The sequence below is a fragment of the Vidua chalybeata genome, chromosome 1 (genome assembly GCF_026979565.1).
Source record: "Vidua chalybeata isolate OUT-0048 chromosome 1, bVidCha1 merged haplotype, whole genome shotgun sequence".
Lineage (NCBI taxonomy): Eukaryota > Metazoa > Chordata > Aves > Passeriformes > Viduidae > Vidua > Vidua chalybeata.
The window spans coordinates 13,760,443-13,780,409 of record NC_071530.1 but is presented as its reverse complement, the minus strand read 5'-3'; the positions used below and the strand labels follow the sequence as shown (position 1 = coordinate 13,780,409).

The 19,967-nt window shown below is 38.1% G+C and overlaps 1 protein-coding gene across 24 annotated transcripts in view; it reads right to left on the bottom strand.

The window, feature by feature from the left end:
- PARD3 (par-3 family cell polarity regulator) overlaps nt 1-19,967 on the bottom strand; it is a 487,425-nt gene that overhangs the window by 156,623 nt on the left and 310,835 nt on the right. For all 24 annotated transcript variants that reach the window (XR_008429410.1, XM_053935684.1, XM_053935553.1 and 21 more), the window contains 4 exons: nt 18,555-18,743; nt 17,922-18,092; nt 7,786-7,936; nt 1,008-1,197 (listed from right to left, as the gene is read on the bottom strand). Coding sequence is in view for 23 of the 24 variants with exons in the window: in XM_053935684.1 (XP_053791659.1) it covers nt 1,008-1,197; nt 7,786-7,936; nt 17,922-18,092; nt 18,555-18,743 (701 nt within the window). In the remaining variant the exon portion in view is untranslated. The remainder of the gene's footprint in view (nt 1-1,007; nt 1,198-7,785; nt 7,937-17,921; nt 18,093-18,554; nt 18,744-19,967) is intronic.

Here is a 19,967-nt window from a genome sequence, read left to right as displayed (position 1 = left end):
ACAAGAAAAACAAGAAAATTCTAGTACTTCACACCATTTGTGGTAATTATCCAGCTTCAAGAAGTAGCAGCGTACAGAGGTGGGCTTTTATTTTGCTATTACTATAGATAATTACAGGACTTGTAAATTAAATCTTAGATCAGTATTAATTGTACTAACTAAGCAATAAACAGTATTTCTTTGCCAGGAACTTAAGCAAGTCAATAATGGAGCTCAATGCATTTCTCATTAAGGCACTTATGTTAAAACGTGTTAAAGTAATCGGAGAGTCAACCTAAGACTCACAAACGTTGTTTTTACTATGGATTAAATATATAAAGTTACTTTCCATATCTTTAAATGCGGAACTGTTACTTTCTGTATATTTAAATTCAGAGCTATTACAGTACATTGTCTTTGCAAATCATCTAACAGTATGAATAGTAGTTCCTCACACGTAATGAAGAAATCTTAACTAGCTCTTTTTGCATAAGCATTAGACAGAGGCAAATCAAAGAGCTGTGACCTCTAAGTAGATTTAAAAGATTTGTACATTATTAGGAAAAGCAAAGAAGTATACAGAAGTATTGAGATGCTCCTAGATATACAATGGAATATAAAAATAAAATCTTTGTTTTATAAACTTTGAAATATTTACAGTGATGTTTATAAACTACAATTTCCAATGAGTCTTTCATCTTTCATAAACTCAAATGTTTAAATTTTGGTAAGTTATTTTTTTAAAAAGCTAGGTCAGGTAGCAATTAAATTAAAGTCAGATCATCAAAATAACATAGCTATATACTAAGTAACATTTCCACAAATATGCTTTAACACAGCACAAAACTGCAACCAAAGGTATTTGTATAGACTTCCTCCCTGAAACAGGGACAATTACCAGTTTGAAAATAGTAAAATCTAAATGTGACAAAAAAAGAATTAAAATTAGCAGTAGCCAAAAATGTAACTAAAGGAAAAGATGCAACTACAGCTCTCTCTTTTTTTCTTCCACTAATCCATGCTCTTACCAGTCTGTTGACTCATTAATTGCAGCTTTAGCCCATCCACCAGTATCAACAGTGCCAAACCCGACATCATCATGGGAACTGGATGATGACTGGTCAGAGAGATGAGGAGGAAGGACTGACAGCCTGTCATCTTCAATAATGACAGTGTCATCCTGGGGCATGTTCACTGTTGGAGACAGCTGATATTTACCTGGACATAAGGGAGAAAAAAACCCAAAACTAAATAACAGCAGCATGCAGAGAGTGCCTTGAAAAATATTTCATCACAGATGATAAAAGGTTATGTCAAACTGCAGTGCTACTGATAAGAGTGACACAATGCAGATAATAAAATTAACTATAGCTCACTTTGTACCCATCTTCCTGTGCAGAGGTCTGAAAAGTGATGCACACCAGTTGTTTCTGTGGCCTACTGCAAGACCACAAGGTCATAGAAGGGTTGAAGTTTGGAAGAGACTTCTCTTCTGGTCCAACCCTTTCCAGTCAAGCAGAGACACCTACAGCCATGTACCCAGGACCCCAAACAAATTGCTTCTGAGTAGTGCTTCTGCACCACCTCCCTGAGCACTCTGTGCCATTGCATGGTCATCCTCACCCTGAAAAAGCGTTTCCTGATGTTCAGAGGAATCTCCCATGTTTCTGTCTGTGCCCACAGTCTCAAGCCCTGGCTGAGGAGCTGCTCAAAAGCACCTCCCCCAGAAGACAGTATCTCCTCTTGTATCACCTTGTTAACAAAGAATGTGTTCCACAAGGACTAACAGAGGCCATCACTTTTCCTGATGAGTCTGACCCTCATGAAATGAGAAATTATTAAGTGATGCTGGGAAGTGGGCACATGCAAAATTTGGAGAAAAAAAATTACCAAATTCTATTATCAACAAATTCAAGTAAGTTTTAACACTTTTGTTAAAATGCTTAAACAAGAACCATCACATACATGATAGGGACTACATCAAGGCTCAACATGAGTATGTTCAGTGGCAGACTTCATCAGGTAAATTTGTGAGAGTACAAGTTAAAAGATGGCATGATCTTACTAAAACAATTTGTAAAATTGTCACATCTCATGAGAAGAAACACACTAGCTTAATCAACCATTAATCTGACAACAAACTGAAAATTATTCTAAAACTATGATGCACCAGTGTAATATATCAAAAACTTCTACTTCCATATTTTAAACTGCTTCTATGGCCACATCAATTATTTCCATACTTTACTTTCACTATCGGTATGGAAAAAATGTGAACAATTTGGGGAAAATAAGATTTTCCTCTTCTCTGTAAAGGTTTCAGTTACCATCACTACCTTTGCATGCAATTATTAATAAACAAATAAACACACCCCTATGTGTAAAGAGCTAGTAAAAATCCTCACTGCACTAGATAATACATATAGTAATCTTTCCAAAGAGGGGAAAACTGGTTACAAAGGGATCATTAAAGAAGGCTGAAAAAGTGCTGGAAGAAAAAGGTACTGATATTTCATCACTGTCAAACTGAAATGAATGTATGCAGTTTGCATAACAGCTGATTCTGCCCAGCAATAGTTCCTTTGATGGACAGGTTAATGTTTAGCCTGGTAATGTACTTCTTTCCAAACATAATGCCTACAAGACTGTTAACTCTGTAGTTAATAATGTCTCCAAAGAATTGATTGTGAATAGGTATAACCTTATGGCACTCGGCAGATTGAACTTCCCATTTGAGAGGCTACAGTAATTCAGTAACACTTTTAACTTTTCACTACCCTTCTTTATATCTGACAAGGGTGAAGACTGACATTTTAACAGCTGCTTTAGAATTAAGGAGAAAACCCATCTGACATGCCTGTGCTTTTCATTGCAGATGAAGCTAAAAACAGGTGAAAGGTTTCACCTCCAGCAGATGGTTGGACAAACCTCAGCACTGGACTCAAAACATGCCTTGTAGAGAACTCAGCTGAAAATACCCCTGGAGAATTAATTCCACAAGTGTTGTGAGAAACCTTACAAGGAAACATCAAAGAAACTTCAAACCCAGTAATCTTCAGTATATTTGACTGATCTACAAATCTAATGCATTGCTCAACCTTTCTACAAACCTCTTCAAGGAAATAATTTTCCCTTGGGCTGGAAAAGTGCTATTTAGACTCTGAAATTTAGACTCTGACTACACTTCAAGTCCAGTTTTGCATATATTAATTCAACTTCAGTGAGGTAATCCGTAATAACATAAAGTATTTTGGACACTGTACTAAGCAAGGTAAAACAATCTCCCTTTCAAATGTTTCTCATCTCAGAACAATGATGCTCAAATTTCTTGGACAAGTTACCAATCTAAAGAAGCACAGCCTGAGGACTACACCAAACTATTGGGTAAAAAGGGTTCCCATCTGTCTGTGCAGAAAAAGAAGGCTCAGAACTCCAGTACCAAATGGCTGGTCTCCTGGTCTATGAGGATTTTCATCCTACAAGGAAAAATATGCCAAGCAGCATATTTCAAAAAATATTATACACCTTCAAACCTATTATACACCTATAATACAGCAGAAAATAAATTGTACCTGAATTAAACCACCAACATAGAGCCCTCGAAAAAATCTCTGATCACACACAGTACATAGTATGAATAGCAAGTTTATTCATGAAGAACTAAACTGCTCCATGTCCTTTCGAATCTTGAAATTCCCTGAAGTTAGGTTAATATCTTTGCTGGGATAACTTGGCTCCCATACTGACACTGCATTGTCATGGAACTGTTTCTGGCTTGATCCTTGGGCTTTTGCTGTTGCTTTCTCTTTAAAGGACGGTCTACAAAATCTGCTGAACACTCTCACCGTATGTTCAAAACCCAGCATTACCTTATGAATGACTCATGAGCATGTTGATACTGTGGGATTCAGACCAAGAGTACAATGAATGCCTAGAGAATGACTAACAACAAAGATTTCTCCACTGTATAAAGGCCTTGGATTTCAAAAAAGTGCTCAGATCTGTCAACTATTGTAGAAGAGCATCACATTTTGATGAGATTCCTGGCCAAGGAACTACATTCTGATTGTAAAGGGTTATTTTCATTTCACTGAGACACTCACTCTACATCTCTAGCCAAATTTTTGTTACTAGTGCTTCCTTCTGATTCTACCCTTAAGACAGCAATTATTTATGTAGAGAACAGAGTATTTCTTGTTGTGTAGGAACCATCAAACTTCACAAAGTTCTGAGGGATCTTTCAGGATGAAAAGCAGATTCAGTGCAAGCGATTGTTATTCTGTGTACCCCCCGAAAAATATCTTCTGTTTAGTCACCGTTAGCAACAAAACCCACCACGTTCATAAAAAAATAATCAGCAACTAGAAAAAGGAGATGAAAGAGGACTTTGTACTAAGCTGTTTGTTGAATAAGAATAATTTATATAGTCAGCAGCTATGTGTTTGTATATTGCAAAACTCAGGAGCATAATGCATGATATACAAGACCGGTATGTCAGAAGAAGACTTGAATTTTTAATTATAGAGCCAAGGAAACCAGTATAACACAGTTGTTTTACTGAATAACATGCACCCTGGAAATAAAATAAATAAATATAAGGGTTTCTTACAGCCATCTAATTCTTAAAAAACCCAATTTATATAAATAAAATATCCCATCTCCTCCAAACCTGAATACAGAAAGTTGTATCTTTTCTCCATCAGAAATTTTCAGTGAAATATTATCAAATGAAAAAGCATAAGGAAATCTGTAATAGCAATAACCACCTAGAAAAGTAGATCAACATGAGAATCATCAGAAACATGAAAAGATTCACGTAGCCTTATTGCAGTAAGCAAACATTATTTTACATAATTTAAATCACTTCCTAAAATTGGTATTTTATTCCCACTCTCACAGCAAGGCTCTGACAGCCAGTTCTTGCTTGTCAGTTATAAAGGAGTAAGGAAGTTTTCTTGAATACCTTTCCTGAAATTACATTAATGGTATTTAAAAGAACAAAACACTCTCGAAATCTCTGTTCCAACTTTAAGCAATGACTAAAACAAGCAGGCACTTTCCAGACTTTGAAATTGTCACTTTTGAATAGTTTAACTTAGGAAGGAAGAAAACTCAAACCCATCCAAGAGCAAAAGCAGCAGGAAGACCTACTCCTTCCATGAAAACAAACTGTCATCTCCTCACTAAAAAGTACTGAGTACTAAAAGTTTACACAGTTAAATCTATTGAGGGGGAAAACAAAAGACATCAGATGATTCAGAGAGCTCATCAGAGGGGTTCTTGATATGGGGAGAGCACTCAAGGGAAGCAGCACTGCATAAAGCACTCCTTTGGGCTTGTTTTCATGGGCAGGACTGGTGTGGGAAGGTATAGACCTCCAGTGTTCTTCAGCCAGATTGTTCTCAGGACTAATCCTCACTTTTAGGCCAATTTTCAAGAGAGAGAGTCATGTAACACCAAACAAACATTCTCAGGAAAATAAAAAAAGCCCTGCTTTTTTTCTCATTACCAGTTTCAAAAAAGACAGGGATTCCACTGCATGAAAGTGACTGAGTCTTTAAAATGTTAGCTATTCTGAAACAAGTAACTGTGCCTATCTCTCCCAACAGGCAATACCTCTCTGTTGTATGGCACTGCAAGAAAACTTGCATGCAAAAGATTATGAACACTGCAGTTTTAATTTAGTGGTACTGATTAATTCAGAAAAAACAGTCTTATTAGAAAACTGACCATTCCCCAAAAACTGGGTTTAAACATCACAGGTCTGTGAAGCTGCTGTGATTGCAGAAGGGAACAGTCCAACCCTGGAAAGACCAGTTTTTAGTTACACACCGCTAGATCACATTTGCTATGAGGTTCAGGCACAATTTGATTTTCCACTAACGTGCTTCCATGAAAGATTCAGTGAATTAAAGTCACAACCAACCAATTTTTTACATAGTTCCTGGTCCCTGAAAACAATCCAGAAAAGCAATGACGCACAGGAAATCAAAACATTAATGTCAGGTTATAAGAAACTTAGAAAATGAAGGATAGAATTTTTTTTTCTATGTATACAATGCAAAGGTATCTAAAAGTATTAGATGTTAACAGCTTTGGAAATACTTTTTTTGTTTTTTTGTGGTTTAAACATTAATTACTGGCTACTGCTAATAGTAGACTGATGAACTACTAGTTCAATTTGGCATGGCAAGTCTTGTGCTCCTCTGATGTGGAAGTAAACTGCATTGCTGATACATGTGCACTTTCTCAGGGCTCCCTCTCCAATCAACAGACAACGTGTTTAAGTGATAATTTGTTTATATGAGCTCTGTGTGTAAATCCTCTGCAGCACTGATGGAAAAAGCAGAAGGCAGTACTTTGCAAATGTTTTATCTAAAGCTCTGACACCACAAGAACTAGTTCTTTCTATGGGAGAGTAGTGCTAAAGACTTCAAATTATTTTATCACTCCTTAAATTTGTTGACAAACAAATACAATTTTTTCTAAATTTTTTCTCTTTAAGAGCATATGACTTGGGGTGACATGGTTTCACACTGCCTTGATTTTCATGTGCACATTTTTTCTTCCAAGCTGCACAAAATGAAATGCAATAGAACAGAATATGATATGTTTCTAATTACTTTTGCCCAAATGCACAAAAAAGGGCAAAAGACTTAGAAGAAGGTATTTAGGTATTTCTTAGAAGAAATACCCTAAATAGCAAACTTGTGGATTTTCAGAGAGTTAACAACAGTCCTATTTTGCTACCACAAAGAAAATGCAAAATCCAAAATCCAGGAATTATTTAAAAAAGAAAATGTGGGTAAAAAAAAAAAACCCAAACCCAACCAAAATGAAAAAAATATAGGGTGAAAAATATATACAAACTGTTGACCGAAAAGCCTAAGTGGTAGACTAATTTTCTAAGGCCAAAAACTAATCTACAGCAGTTGAAAACTAAGTTATGCCTTGTTTCATATCAAGTTTATAGCAGCATCCTCTAATATATTCTGTGTATCTAATATGCTAAAGAAGTCCTAGATTTAATAGCCATGTCTTCTTTTTAAAACTTGCAACTCAAGCGAGCAATCGTCACGTCTTCTGTCAGGTGTTATTTTCATCAAGCTGCTTTTTGTGTTTAAACTTGAAAATCATTTCAAACTAATCCCATCCTAGTCAGTAAATCCAGCCACTCCTGTGGCAAGGCAAGTCTTTATTACCTAGCTCTGTACATCAGAAGTTGAATTGCTGCAAAGCAAGTGCTAATAACCTCATTATCCACTGGGACAATGCAGATGGCAGGGCACAGAATCTACACAAGGGATGCTTATAATTAGTTATGAGGTTTTAAAATTGGTGTCCTACAAAGCAAATATTCAAATAAATTAATAAGTCCCCTAATAAGCATAAATGGATGCAAGTTTGCCTATTTGCTTTTGTATTTTAGTACAACTGAAACAGAGGAGAAGGAATGTTGAAAAAAAATTATGAATTTCCATGAGTCACTGACTTTGATGCAACATGAAGCCTAGACCGACCAATAATTTATTGTCCCAAACCAGACACTGAAAGACCATTTTAAATGCTACTATTATTCATTTTATGACCTGTCACAGGATGCAAAATTTACTTTAGAATCCCACTTTACCTTCTTCCTCACATTACGTATCCAGAAGGCTTGCACAGAAGAATCTTAAGGCACATTTTAAGTTGGTCAGTGCAACCTCCATGTTCCCAATTCCCACATAACACATTGATCACCCTTCAATGAATCACAGAGAGAAATAAAATCATGCCCTGTTTAGCAGAGCTGCTTTGACTCACCCATTATCCTGCCCAATGCCATGTTCTTTGTGGGAGACTCGCTGAGACCCTCGATCCCGCCGTAGAGGGAGTGGGAAATCCTCCGCTCCCGGTCATCCAGCAGAGTCTCTATGGGCAGCTCTGGCCCAGAGGGGCTCCCAGGTGATTCCAACTGCAAAGAGAGGGGGAAATTAGTGCCTGGAGTCCCCTTAACCACATGGGAGAACTGTAACAAATTGCCTAAGGCCTAGACCTGTCTGAGCACCAAATGAGCTAGAACTTCTCATCCTGGACAGTGATAATTTGCAATGACAGCTCTGCCTAATGACCAACTTTCTAACCCCTTTACACTGCACCCCCCATGGTGCCCTGTCAAATTGAAATCCTTCAGCAGAAAATTGGCAAAAAAAAAAACCATTCCATTTTGGTGTCTCTTTGTTGGATAATTTCTTAAACAGACAGTTGGGCTGTTTCCAATACCATCAGCAGACAGCTGGGCCATCTTCTGCACACTGACAGCTGAACAACACACAACAAGGCCTTTGTCAGGAGCATGGAACAGGAACTCTCATTTGGAATTGCACTGCTGCTGCCACAGTGGTGCAACTTGCTTTCAAATGAAATCATCACACTCCAAAGTTTTGTACTTAAAAACAAAAGAAAAAACACAAAAGTTGTCATACTTCACCATAATTTTATTTTTCATTTGAGTTCTTTGCTCTGTCTTTTCTGACTGCAGAGTAAAGAGGTCATACATGCTTCATTCAGCCTGGAAGCTCCTCTAATCTTTTGCTGCAGCATCCAGGCAGAGACACAAAAAACGGCACTGGCAAGACCTGAGGTGCTCTACACCCCAGCCCTCAAACCCCTGGAGCTGCCAGGTCCCTGCCCACCACAACTGAGGCCAAACTCTCCAGGGCATCACAAGACAGATGAAGTATGTGTGGAAGTGATGGACACAGGCTGCTTGGCCTCGTGCACAGGAAAGAGAAAGGCTGCATATACAGCTTCCTGCCCACCCCGGCTGCTCTCCTTCAGAAGACTGCCTGGGTATCTTCCCAGCCCAGTCTTTGCTTGCAGAAGCTGGTCATCCCTTGTTTTCCTACAGCTGCCTCTCAGATTTTTCAAGAGGACAGGAAAAAGTCAAGTTCCCCTTGGTGAGCCCCAGAGAATTAGAGCTCAGGGGAACGCAGCACCCATGAGAGGCAAAGAAAATAATTTAGTATCATCTACCTGGATTTAGCAACCCCATCAGCCACAGCTCTGCTGTCAGCACAGCCCCTTGCAAATGAGAAGAATGAGTACCTGTACATTCACAGGTCACTGTGGAAGCCCCATGTAGCAGGGCCCAGTTGCCCCCTGCAGAGATAAGAGACCCCCACACCATGGCCCAATCCTCACACCATCCAGCCTTCCTGCTGCCCCTAAAGGTCTTGGTTCACCTGGGCTCCAGCACCCTGCTGTCCTCTCAGTAATGCTACCAGGGTGCATTGCCAAGGCCATTAAACCAATTCACCTGAACATTTTGAGCTGAATTCAGCTCTATCAAAAAGTAAACAACTATTAAAAAATAGATGTATTTTGTAGAAAAGTAGTATGAACTCAGATATCAAAGCAATAGCTCTTCTAACCAACACGCCTCTTCATATTGAAGCATATAGGTAAATCTTAAAAAGAGTGTCCTTACACAAATCCCACAGCATTTATTTCATACATATCGAAATACAGCGGGGACCAGATACTCAAAGATACCAAGCATGCTGCAAACTATTTGAAACCCCTGGAAATGCTTGTTCCAAGTACTGACTGATCTCCAAACAAGCACGAGAGGAGGAGTTCATAGTTTCAGGAATTACAATAACAAGCAACATGTTGGTTGTTTTTTCTTTTTGAAACAGCTGCCCATTATTAATCACTCCACCCGCACTCCCCAGACGACTAAGAAATGTATGCTATGAAAGAGTTTTAAAAAAATCTGCTTCAAGGGCTACAAAGCCCTGGCCTTTCTCCCCAGCAGAGGCTTTGAAGTGAGCCCGATGGACGGACGACTTCTGACACGCGGGCGCTGGCGCGACGCCTGGGGTGCGGGGGCGGAGGGTTGCGAAACGCCGCATTACAGTCAAGGAGACCACGATTGGGAGGTCACAGACTCTGTAAAAATTATTATTTCTGTTCAAAGCCATCATCTGTTTAATATAAATGAGATATTTAATGAAGTTCCAAACTGTAGACTTATCTCTCCCAGTTTGATAAGCACCGGGGAGATTTACTGCATCGGAGGGTCAACACAATTACAATTGGAGGCACGTCAAGCTGCAGGAGAATAATAAACTTGCAGTGCAAGTGAATTAGACTCAATAAGGTTTAAATTGTGAAATGAGGATTTATTAGTTTTTTTAAATTGCGGATCACAACTGACAGCTTTACTGAAAAGTAAATTAAACAATATTTGTAGACTCTGTTATAAAGAAATCTAAGGCCCATTTGAAAAGAAATGTTAACTTCTGAAACACTTCACAAAAAAAAGAGCATAGCAACATTAGACTGCTTGAGAGCTTGGACTTGCACAATGAAAGTACTAAATTATGGTACCCTTTATTTCACTGCCTTTAAATAAGGTGTGAAAATATCAAAGTACTTTGGGATTTCTTCTCCCAGCGCTATATTGATGACTTTATGTAACAAGTGTCCAGCTTTTAGTAAGCCATATCACACAGTCCTTTGTGTGACAAGCCATCAACTTTCAGACTCATTTGTAGAAAGATCTCAAGAGATTTTCAGAAAGACACTGACAAGAAGATGGTTCAGAAGCAAAGAAATATATAAAAATTCACTCCTGGTAATAAAGTAAAGTACAGGGTAAATAAAGTAATAGCAGGAGCGTTGCATTTATATGGCCATGTTTTGTAAAGTGAATCACATATTTTATAATTTCCGAGAGTCAAACTTTCTGTATTTCTAATTAGCACCTTGAAAGATGGGTTTAAACAAAGGCATTGACAGCCAGCTACACAAATATTTTGCAGAAGATACAATGCCTTTTATAAACCACCAAAATTTAGACAACTGGCTGTCACAAAAAAAAACCCAAAACACCTTTTCCTTACATTGTTAACAGAAAGTTTGTGTAAGAAAAAAAGCACAGAATTTGGAAACTGTGTGGTGGGCAAGACAAACACTCCAACAGTCCAAAGCAAAACTGCAGTTCAAATAGACTTGATCTTCGTGATGCATTTCTAATAAAGAGCTGGAATTACACATTCTAGTTCCTTCTCTTAAGCAGTCTCAGTGCTATTTGGTATCATTTTATTTGATTGACTGATAAACAGTGGGTAATATAAACAAAGTTGTACAAATTCCTAGCTTCATTAAAGGCCTGGCAAGGAAAGAAATCCGTGTGGCAAATGGCCCCCTATCAAGAGCTGCTGGAGAACCCCTTGGTGTGCCAGTTCAGAGTCACAGACCAACTGAGGGTGGATGAAACCACAGGAGATTATCTAATCCAACCTCTTACCCAAAGCAAGGTCTGCAAGAGCAGGTTGCACAGTCCCCCGCCCAGTTGGGTTTTGAATATCTCCAAGATCAGAGACTCCTCAGCCTCTCAGGGCAAGTTGTGCCAGTGTTGACCTCTAAGAGGGACCTTTTTTTTCTTATGTGTAAAGAAATTTCTTGTATTTTGGTTTGTGCCTGTTGCTTCTGTTGCTTCTTGTCCTGGCACTGGGCAGCCCTGAAAGAATCTGTATCAGTATTCTTTATTACTTCTTTATTACTTTTATCCATTATTTATAAACACTGACTGGTAAAAATCCCCCAATCTTTCTTCTCTCTAGACTGAAAAGAGAGAGTTCCCTTTCTGGATCCTAGCACTGATCTATACTAAATGATCATATTTGTAAAAATGCAATAAAACCTCCCATGCTACAGATTGCCTGTAGCTCCTTTTCTATCCAGTCTCTTAAATTAAAAAGAGAAGCAAGATTAAATTTTTTTTAAATTAAAAAAAGGCTCTACCCTGACCCTTTGTCATTCAGATAAAAACCAGCTGTTTGCTAAAGTACCGTCTGTACTAGCTAGCCCAGCTGCTGCTTATCTAGATGATAAAAGGACAAATAATGCAGTCCCTTTTACTTAAACACCACCATACATCCTATTTGAAGTTATGTACATAAATATGAAAAAGGTTTATGCACAAGAAGAGTGCCAAAATATTCAAAGCATAAACAAACTTTTTTTTTGTAATGAAACAAGAATCAGACTCCCTTTTTCCTTCAGAAAATAAATTGTCCAAATACAGGAATGCAAGCATTATGGGTGCTAAAGAAGTTGGTATACAAATTTGCTATATATGACACTGCATCCAGAATGCTGAAGCTCTCCAGGCTTATTCTCTCCACAATTATTCTCCAGGCTTTCTTTTTTCCTTCTTATCTGTGTACTGTGGTTAAGATGTCCAAAATACTACAGCTTCATTTTCCAACATAGATACTTTTAAAATACTACTAGTCTATATCAAGGCATCAATATCAAAGGCACTAAAGAAACTAGGTTTTCATAGGATTGGACTAAATTTTCATTTTCTGGGTTGAAAACTGGCTGAAGAATTGGACACAAAGATTGATCTTCAGGATGGAGAAGAGCTGTAGATTCCCCTAGGAATCAGAGCTGGGAATAGCTTAAGTTGATAAACAGCTTTATCAATGAGTTGGAGATGGGAATGAACAGCGAAATCACTGTGTTTGGAGAAGATGCTAAAGACTTTTTGACAGTTAAATTCCAAAAGGTCATCACAAGACTAATCTAGTGAGAAAGAAAAACAAACCTGTCACCTAAATTTCAATGTAGGTAACTCAGTAATGCATGCAGGGGAAAATGATGCTGAATATTTTATACTTGCACACACACTGGAAAAGAAAAGATGCTTGCTTGTTTCTTTTATAATGAAGCCACTCATTTGCAAAGTCTCACTGATCTATCAGTCAATTTATTTCATGAATGATGAGGTCTTTATACGGTCTGGAATCAGGACTTTGCTTCACAGTTTGCCGATTTTCAACAGGAGAAAAAATAAACAGACATGCATGAAGAAATCTGGGGATCGACAAATCATTTGCAAAGTTTCATTTCAGGCAGGTTTGGCAAAATATTCATTCTGTCAAATAAAAAAACAAAAGAGGTCTAAACAATAAAAACCCTTGAAATTTCTCATTTTGAGGAAAATGGTGACGCTCTCTCACTTAATGGCAGACAAGTGCTGCCTGCCTGCGACATGAACAGAGTGCAGACAAGCAATCTGTGTCTCTAAGCTGTCCAGATTGCAGGACTGAAAAGCACAGGGTTCCAAAGGTAACAATTACCTTTATTTTCTTGAATCAGCACACGGAGCCACCAGCTGCAGGGAAGTGCCTGGCAGTTGTGCCCGAGTGCTGAGCACGTTCTGGCAATGCAGCCTCCAGCTGTTTGCCCATAAAGGCTAATCACAATAGCATCACTAATTAACAGAATACAGCACAGGGAACTCCATTTCTCCTTAAATGTGAGCAATTTAAAAAAATTCAGCCTTGAGTTAAAGATCTAAAAAGCTGATAGCCACCTCTTCTGAAAAATGAGGTGTTAAAAACTGGCCATATATGAATATCAAGTCAATATTATTGTTATTCTCTCCATTTTTCCCACTGTTTTCATAGCTTTGGAAATGTGTCTTAAAGAATCTCTCTATGCTTATGTAGGAAACATGATGAGTTAACACTCAAGGCTGGAAGCTGAAAATATAGAACAGAACAGAATGTTTAACTTTTTTAAAACAGGGGGCAAGGGAAACTCAGATATAGCCAAATCCCAAATTAAATGCTTTTGTTACACTAACCTAACAGTGGCCATCAATTCAGTGTGATTTTGTAGTGTGTGTGTGATTTTGTCCGGAGTGGCTGAGATATTAAACACAGTTTTGCAAGGTTTGTAGTAGTGCAGCTTGCAGAATTCTACATTGCTGTACTCTGTACAGACATGATGCAAACAGGAGAAAAACTCAGATGCACAGCTTTGGCTTAGAGTTCATTCATAGCTAACACTCCAGGCTTATATCAATATTTACTACAAGACAATTCACTTGAAAACCTGGATGGATTACACATTATCTTCTGTTGAGTCAATGAAAATTCTTTCTGCAGGCAAATCTTCAGCAAAACCACAGCAGCACAAAATCTCTTTTTACCTTCTGAGAAGTTTGTGGTCTCTTTTGACTCTACAGTTATAGAAGAGATGGTGATAGAAATTATCTCCTCCCTGCCTCTCTGAAGTCAAGATAATCCTCTTATGGTGTTTATGTACATTTACATTGTTACTACAATTTCTCTGAAGGCTTAGATTACAAGAAGAGAATTTGTGAAGCTGTTTGAGAATAATGATGACATGGGAAAAGAGTATCCGAGGTCACTTCACAAAGTTTTAAAATAGTTTCATGTTCAAGAAGCCAAAGAAAACTCTTTGACAAAAGACAGTGCCTCTGCAGCAGATGAGAAGCAACTCTTCTGCCTCTCTCAATCCAGGACAACAGAGGTTCTGTCACTCACTTCTAGACAGCAAACAAAATACAAAAAGTACACAAAAATCCTAGTCTAAATTGAAACATGCAGAAACAACAATCTGCAGAATTGTGCTGCAAAATTAATTCTCCCTCCTCAGCAATTCTGAGGGCTAATTATGAAAATTGACATTAAAACCAAAAGAACAGTTTCATACCACTAACTGCCTTAAAAGTTCAATTCAAACTCAGTTTTACCAAAGAAAGAAACAGACTATGTAGTCTATCCCAAAGGAAGTCAGTTTGACTTTGCAAATGCAAAACAATTGCTGGACTTGAAGGCCAGGGGGAAAGGGTTTTTTTTGTTCTTTTTGCTGTTATTTTGTTCTGGGATTTTTTTTATCATCCAAGAGCAACTGCTTTTATCATCCAGATGTTTAGCACAATTATTTTTGCATTGGCGTTATCATCCCTCACACGGATTTCCCTTCTGAGACACTTGTGGGTGCTCCATGGTGTGGCAGGGAATCAGCCAAGACCTGAGCTCGCAGGACTGACCATGCCCTCGAGCAGAGTGAACACTGTTCTTGGTGACACACAAAAGGGAATAACACCAAACTAGTTCCACTTAACTGTAGTTCAGACTAACAAGAAACAAAGCTACGTTTTTGTCTACAAAGTGGGCACATACAATGCTGAATCAACAAAGGAAAGAATCAGTTGAACAGGATATTTTTATCTGCTGTTTTTTTATGGTGACTCCTTTGAAGAACAAGAAGAGGGAGAAGAGCATAGATAACACCAGGAAATACTTTCTCAAAAGTCGAACATTTCTTTTTATATTTGATTAATCCAGTAAACCCCCATTTCTGAGGAGCTGGGGGGTGTTTAGCCTGGAACAAAGAGAAGGCTAAGGAGAGCTTTTTGCTGTCTACAACTGCCTAAAAGAAGGATTTACACAGGTGGGGGTTGGTGCCTTCTCCCAGGTAAAAAGTGATAGGACAAGAGCAAACAGTCACCAGTTGTGCCAGGGAAGATTCAGACTGGATATTAGGTAAAATATTTCATGAAAAGTATAGTCAAGCTTTGGAACAGGATGCCAAGGGAAACGGCTGAGTCACCATCCCTGCAGGTCTTTAAAACATGTATAGATGTGGCACTTGGCAATATAGTTCAGGAGTGGACTTGGCAGTGCTGGGCTAATGATTGGAGTCAATAATCTTCAGTCTAAAGGATTCTGTGCTTCTATGGTGATAAGAGGTGGGAGTTATTAAGATAAGGGTGTGCCTTTTTAATGCTTTTGCTTCTAATCTGCAAGCTCCTGAATTTGCTGCCAGTAAAATGTAATTTCTTTTTGTGTTCTAATACTAAAAATCGTTCCTGGTGGCTGTTACTGGAATGTTCCAAGGGGAAAATTTGTATACCAGCATGTCTAAGCAATCTGTGTTGCTGAATTAAGCACAATACAGCCAAGACATGGCCAGCCACTGAGGCAATGCTGTCACCAGCCAGTTCTCAGGCCCCACAGCTACTAATGAGGGACTGAGCTGACTGAATACCACACTCATATATGGTATTCCTGCAACATTCAGAAATAACATTATCACAGCTTATCAGTGTTACATCAGCTTAATAACATCTAAAGCTTAAATTGGTCACATTCTTGAAGGAGGATATAGGGTTTAATTGCAAAATACCAAGAAAAAAAAACTCTCTTTGCTTTTCATTTCATTGAAGTCTGGGCATTGCAAGACTTCCAGAAAAGTGACTTCTTCCATACTGCCAGCTCAGCAAGTAAACAGCTTTATATCCATGCAAGTCATCCTTTCATCATATTAAAATATGCAAACGGTACTGACATCATATTTCCTTTGGATAAGTGTGATAAAAGCAATCATTCCTAGGAAAAACTACTTACAAAAGTTACTTTGTAACTTTCTGATTACTACAGCAATAGTGACATATCAATGCTTTCCTAATCATTACAGCTCATCTTGCCATCTTCTTACAGAGTTAGGAAAATGCACAAAAACTGTAAAGGAGGCCCAGAAAGACAGGGCATATCCTGTCCTCGTGCAGGTATTTTTCAGAGTATCTAAATCTATTTCCACAATCAGTTCTTTTATCTTGAAGCACATTTACTGCAGTCAGCTGTGCTGCTTTTGGCACATGATTCCTGCAAAATAAATTGTACTAAATGTCAAGCAGATACAGGGGACCAAGCTGTTCTTAAGTGAGTAAAAATTGTGTTGGATTCAAGGAGAAATGTCTTTGTTTCATCACTGCTGGATTACCTCCCTTGTGTTTACAAACAACTTTCATTAGGAGAAAAGGGATCATCTTCTACATCCTTTTAGAAAAAAAAAAAAAAAAACTAAACACAGAAATAATCTAAAATATTTCACCCTTTTTATGTAGTAGCATGTAGTAGAGTCTGAAATTGGTTAAGAATAAGGAACGGTCTCCAAAGGACAGGCTGAATTAGGGCTAGATAAGGACATCACTACATACAAAAAGGTCAGAATTCCTTCAACACTAAGCAAGACACACCGTGCATCCAAGCTGGCTTTCTAGCAGTGTGCATATATAAACATGCAGAGTACAAAACCTTTGTATAAGCAGTTAATCAAGAGGAGCTTAACACTTTAAAATGCCTAGTGCCTTTTTCAGACATGATTTTATAATACACTATGGACTATTTTTTTTCTAAAGATTAGATTTATGCATTAAAAAGTAAACCATTCTTTTTTCCCCTAGGCAGGAGCAGTGATACTAAACCAATTTGTGCAAATAGTTTTTGAAGCATGATGATCAAGAAATAACATTCCTGATAAGGCCTTAGTATTAGCAAGAATGAAAGAATTGACTTTTAGATTTCTAAAGAAGAGATGCTTTTCTGACATGCCATTCAGCTGTATCCTATTTAACTGTTCTTTCTCCAATTTGTTCTGAAGTCTAATTCAGTCCTCCCCAACATCTACAGTCCTTCTCATTATATGTCCATATATTCCTGGTATATAGCATTACTTACTTTAAACAGAAGATAAGCTATTAGAAATAATTAATATATTGCAAAACATCAACATATTAACATTGCACTAGAGAAGACAAAAGTTGCAAATCATCAGAAGAATCATCACTTCACCCTGAATTCAGTAGTTCAACCTCCCCCACAATTAAAGCCAAGACAAAGTTTTGTAGAATCCATACATGAAACTTTTGTTTAGATAAAATATAATAATGAAACAGAAGAGCTCTACTCTTACTTAAAAAAAACTGGAAGTGACAAAGAAACAAGTCAGTTAACAAAAAAGTCTATAAATGAAAGATCTAATAGACCTCCATAAAAAACTCCGCTGAACAAAAGTCACGTAAACAGTGAGATCCAATTACAAAATCAATATAGTTTTATTCAGTGTTTCCCGTTTTCATTGACAAAAATACTTGAAAGAAAAACTTTATTGATCAGTAATAATGTTAGCATGTCTAACACTGAAATTCAGATAATTCTGTAGTTCTCTCTTTCTTTAGCTTCTCAGATATTATTTTTCAAGTCCCAGAGGAAACATGACATCTCCTGTAAACACAAATACCTCAAAAGTGAAAATTGTCAATCCCGTTATCAAAAGCTTATTACCTCATTGCATTTACTTATTCGCCTCGCCACAATAAGCTGAATCATTCCTCGTTTGTTTCCTTCAGTGGACATGGACCTCCTTAAGGTTTCCATAGCATCTTGATTTGTTTTGCCCAATAATGATTCTCCATTAACTGCTATTAGTTGATCATTCACTCGAAGTCTGCCATCCTGGAAAAGTAAAAATTATAGATAGTTACATAAAACACACACAAAGGAAGCTTTGTCTACTGGAGAGAATAAAAAAAAAAAAGAAAAAAAAAAAAAAAAAAAAAATCAAAAGAAAAATATTCAACCAACTACACTTGGTCCTAAGGGTTTATGGCGAAATGAACACTGCAATAATAGCTTCCATTGCAGCCACTATAGGAAATGTCTATTCCAATTACAGATTTGCACTGAAAGCTATTATCATAATCTGTTTGCTCAAATAGCATACTAATGGAACTGTACCAGAGACAGCTCGTTCCTTCCCGAATCTGTTAGGGCTGTTTAAATCCTGGAACGTGCAAACATGTGAGTAGAAATCTAAATGTTATCTCTGATGGCATAATTGGTGAACATTACAGATCTCATTCTGCTTCGATCTATGGATATTTTCAAAATAACTTATTATGGAAAACTCCCTCTTACCTTGGATGCTGCTCCGCCGTTAATAATGGACTTGACAAAGATTCCTAAATCGGCATGGTTTTCTTTTGACCGGTTACCTTTGACACTCACACCAAGCCCAGCTGACCCAGAGTCATTCAGTGGAACTTCAAAAGTGAGGAATTCCCTGGTGCCATCAGGTGTGAGGACAAGCTCCTCTTCTTCTGCTTTCTGTTGGGGAGATTAGCATGGGATTATAGAATAGCATTTCTCTGGGAATTCTCTTCCCCCTACAGCTATTAGCATTCAAAACTCTCTGCTTTCTACTACAATGCCACAATATTTTCCACAGTAATTATGTGAAGAAATGTGTAGAAATAGTGTATTTTCAATCACCTCCAGTTGACGCCTAGGTTCAGAAATATCTTAAATTTGTGTCTAAGTGCTTCTCTCTCTAGTAAAGTAATTGCATCACATGTCATTACTGAATCATCAATACTAACTCACACATAAGCTGCTATTTCATTAGCCAAAAGAGAGCTTTATCAGAAATATTTTCCTACTTGCAAACCTACAGAATTTTTTAAGTACCATCATCATCTATGGAGGTTTGCAGTCTTAGGGAGAAACTAAGTGCAAGAAAATTAAATTCAAAAATTACTTGTTCACCTCATTTTATTTAAAATTATCTGCGTTAGGAAAAACCAGAAAACTACACAGCTGAGATCTGCAACAGCACATGTCTCTGCTATTGCCAGGCTTATCATCAAATTCAGCTCTAAGTGCCAATTTTCCTATTTTTCCCAGCTCAGCCCTTCACCTCTGTCCTCTTACCCACCATCTTTCTGGATCTTTGTTGTCCTCAATACCCAGTCTTAGCCTGGCTGGGAAAATCCCAGGTTTTAAGCACCCCGAATTACAGTCACAGCCTGCCACAGTTGCCAGCAAGGAGCTGCTCAGTGACACCTTTCCATGCATCCAAAAGCCATACAAGTACAGGTGACCAGCCTCATGCTTCACCTCCTGCCAAATTCAGGGTGGCAGTAGGCTGGGACCAGAGGCCTTGCAGTGTCCCCACAGAGCAGTGACACTCCTGGGGCAGCAGCATGAGCACAACAGCCAGGAATGAAAATGGCCACGCCCTGAGGAGCAGTGCTCATGTCCAAGAGACTTCTGCCAAAGGGAGGAATGGGAGGGACAGGCTGTTCACCAGCCCTATCTCTTACAGTAGATGCTGTTCACTTGTTTCTAATCCTCTTTCAAATCTAACAAAGCAGATATAACCATTTTTGGTTATAACTTTATCAATTAAAGAAAAAAGTTATGCCCTTAAAGGCAATTCTCTGCTTGTGAACCCAACTGTGCTAGGGATTTTTCACCCACATAAAAGAGAAAGAGAACATACAGCAGAAGGTGCACACTAATGTCCAGCATCAGCAGTTCTTCTCTGGAAGA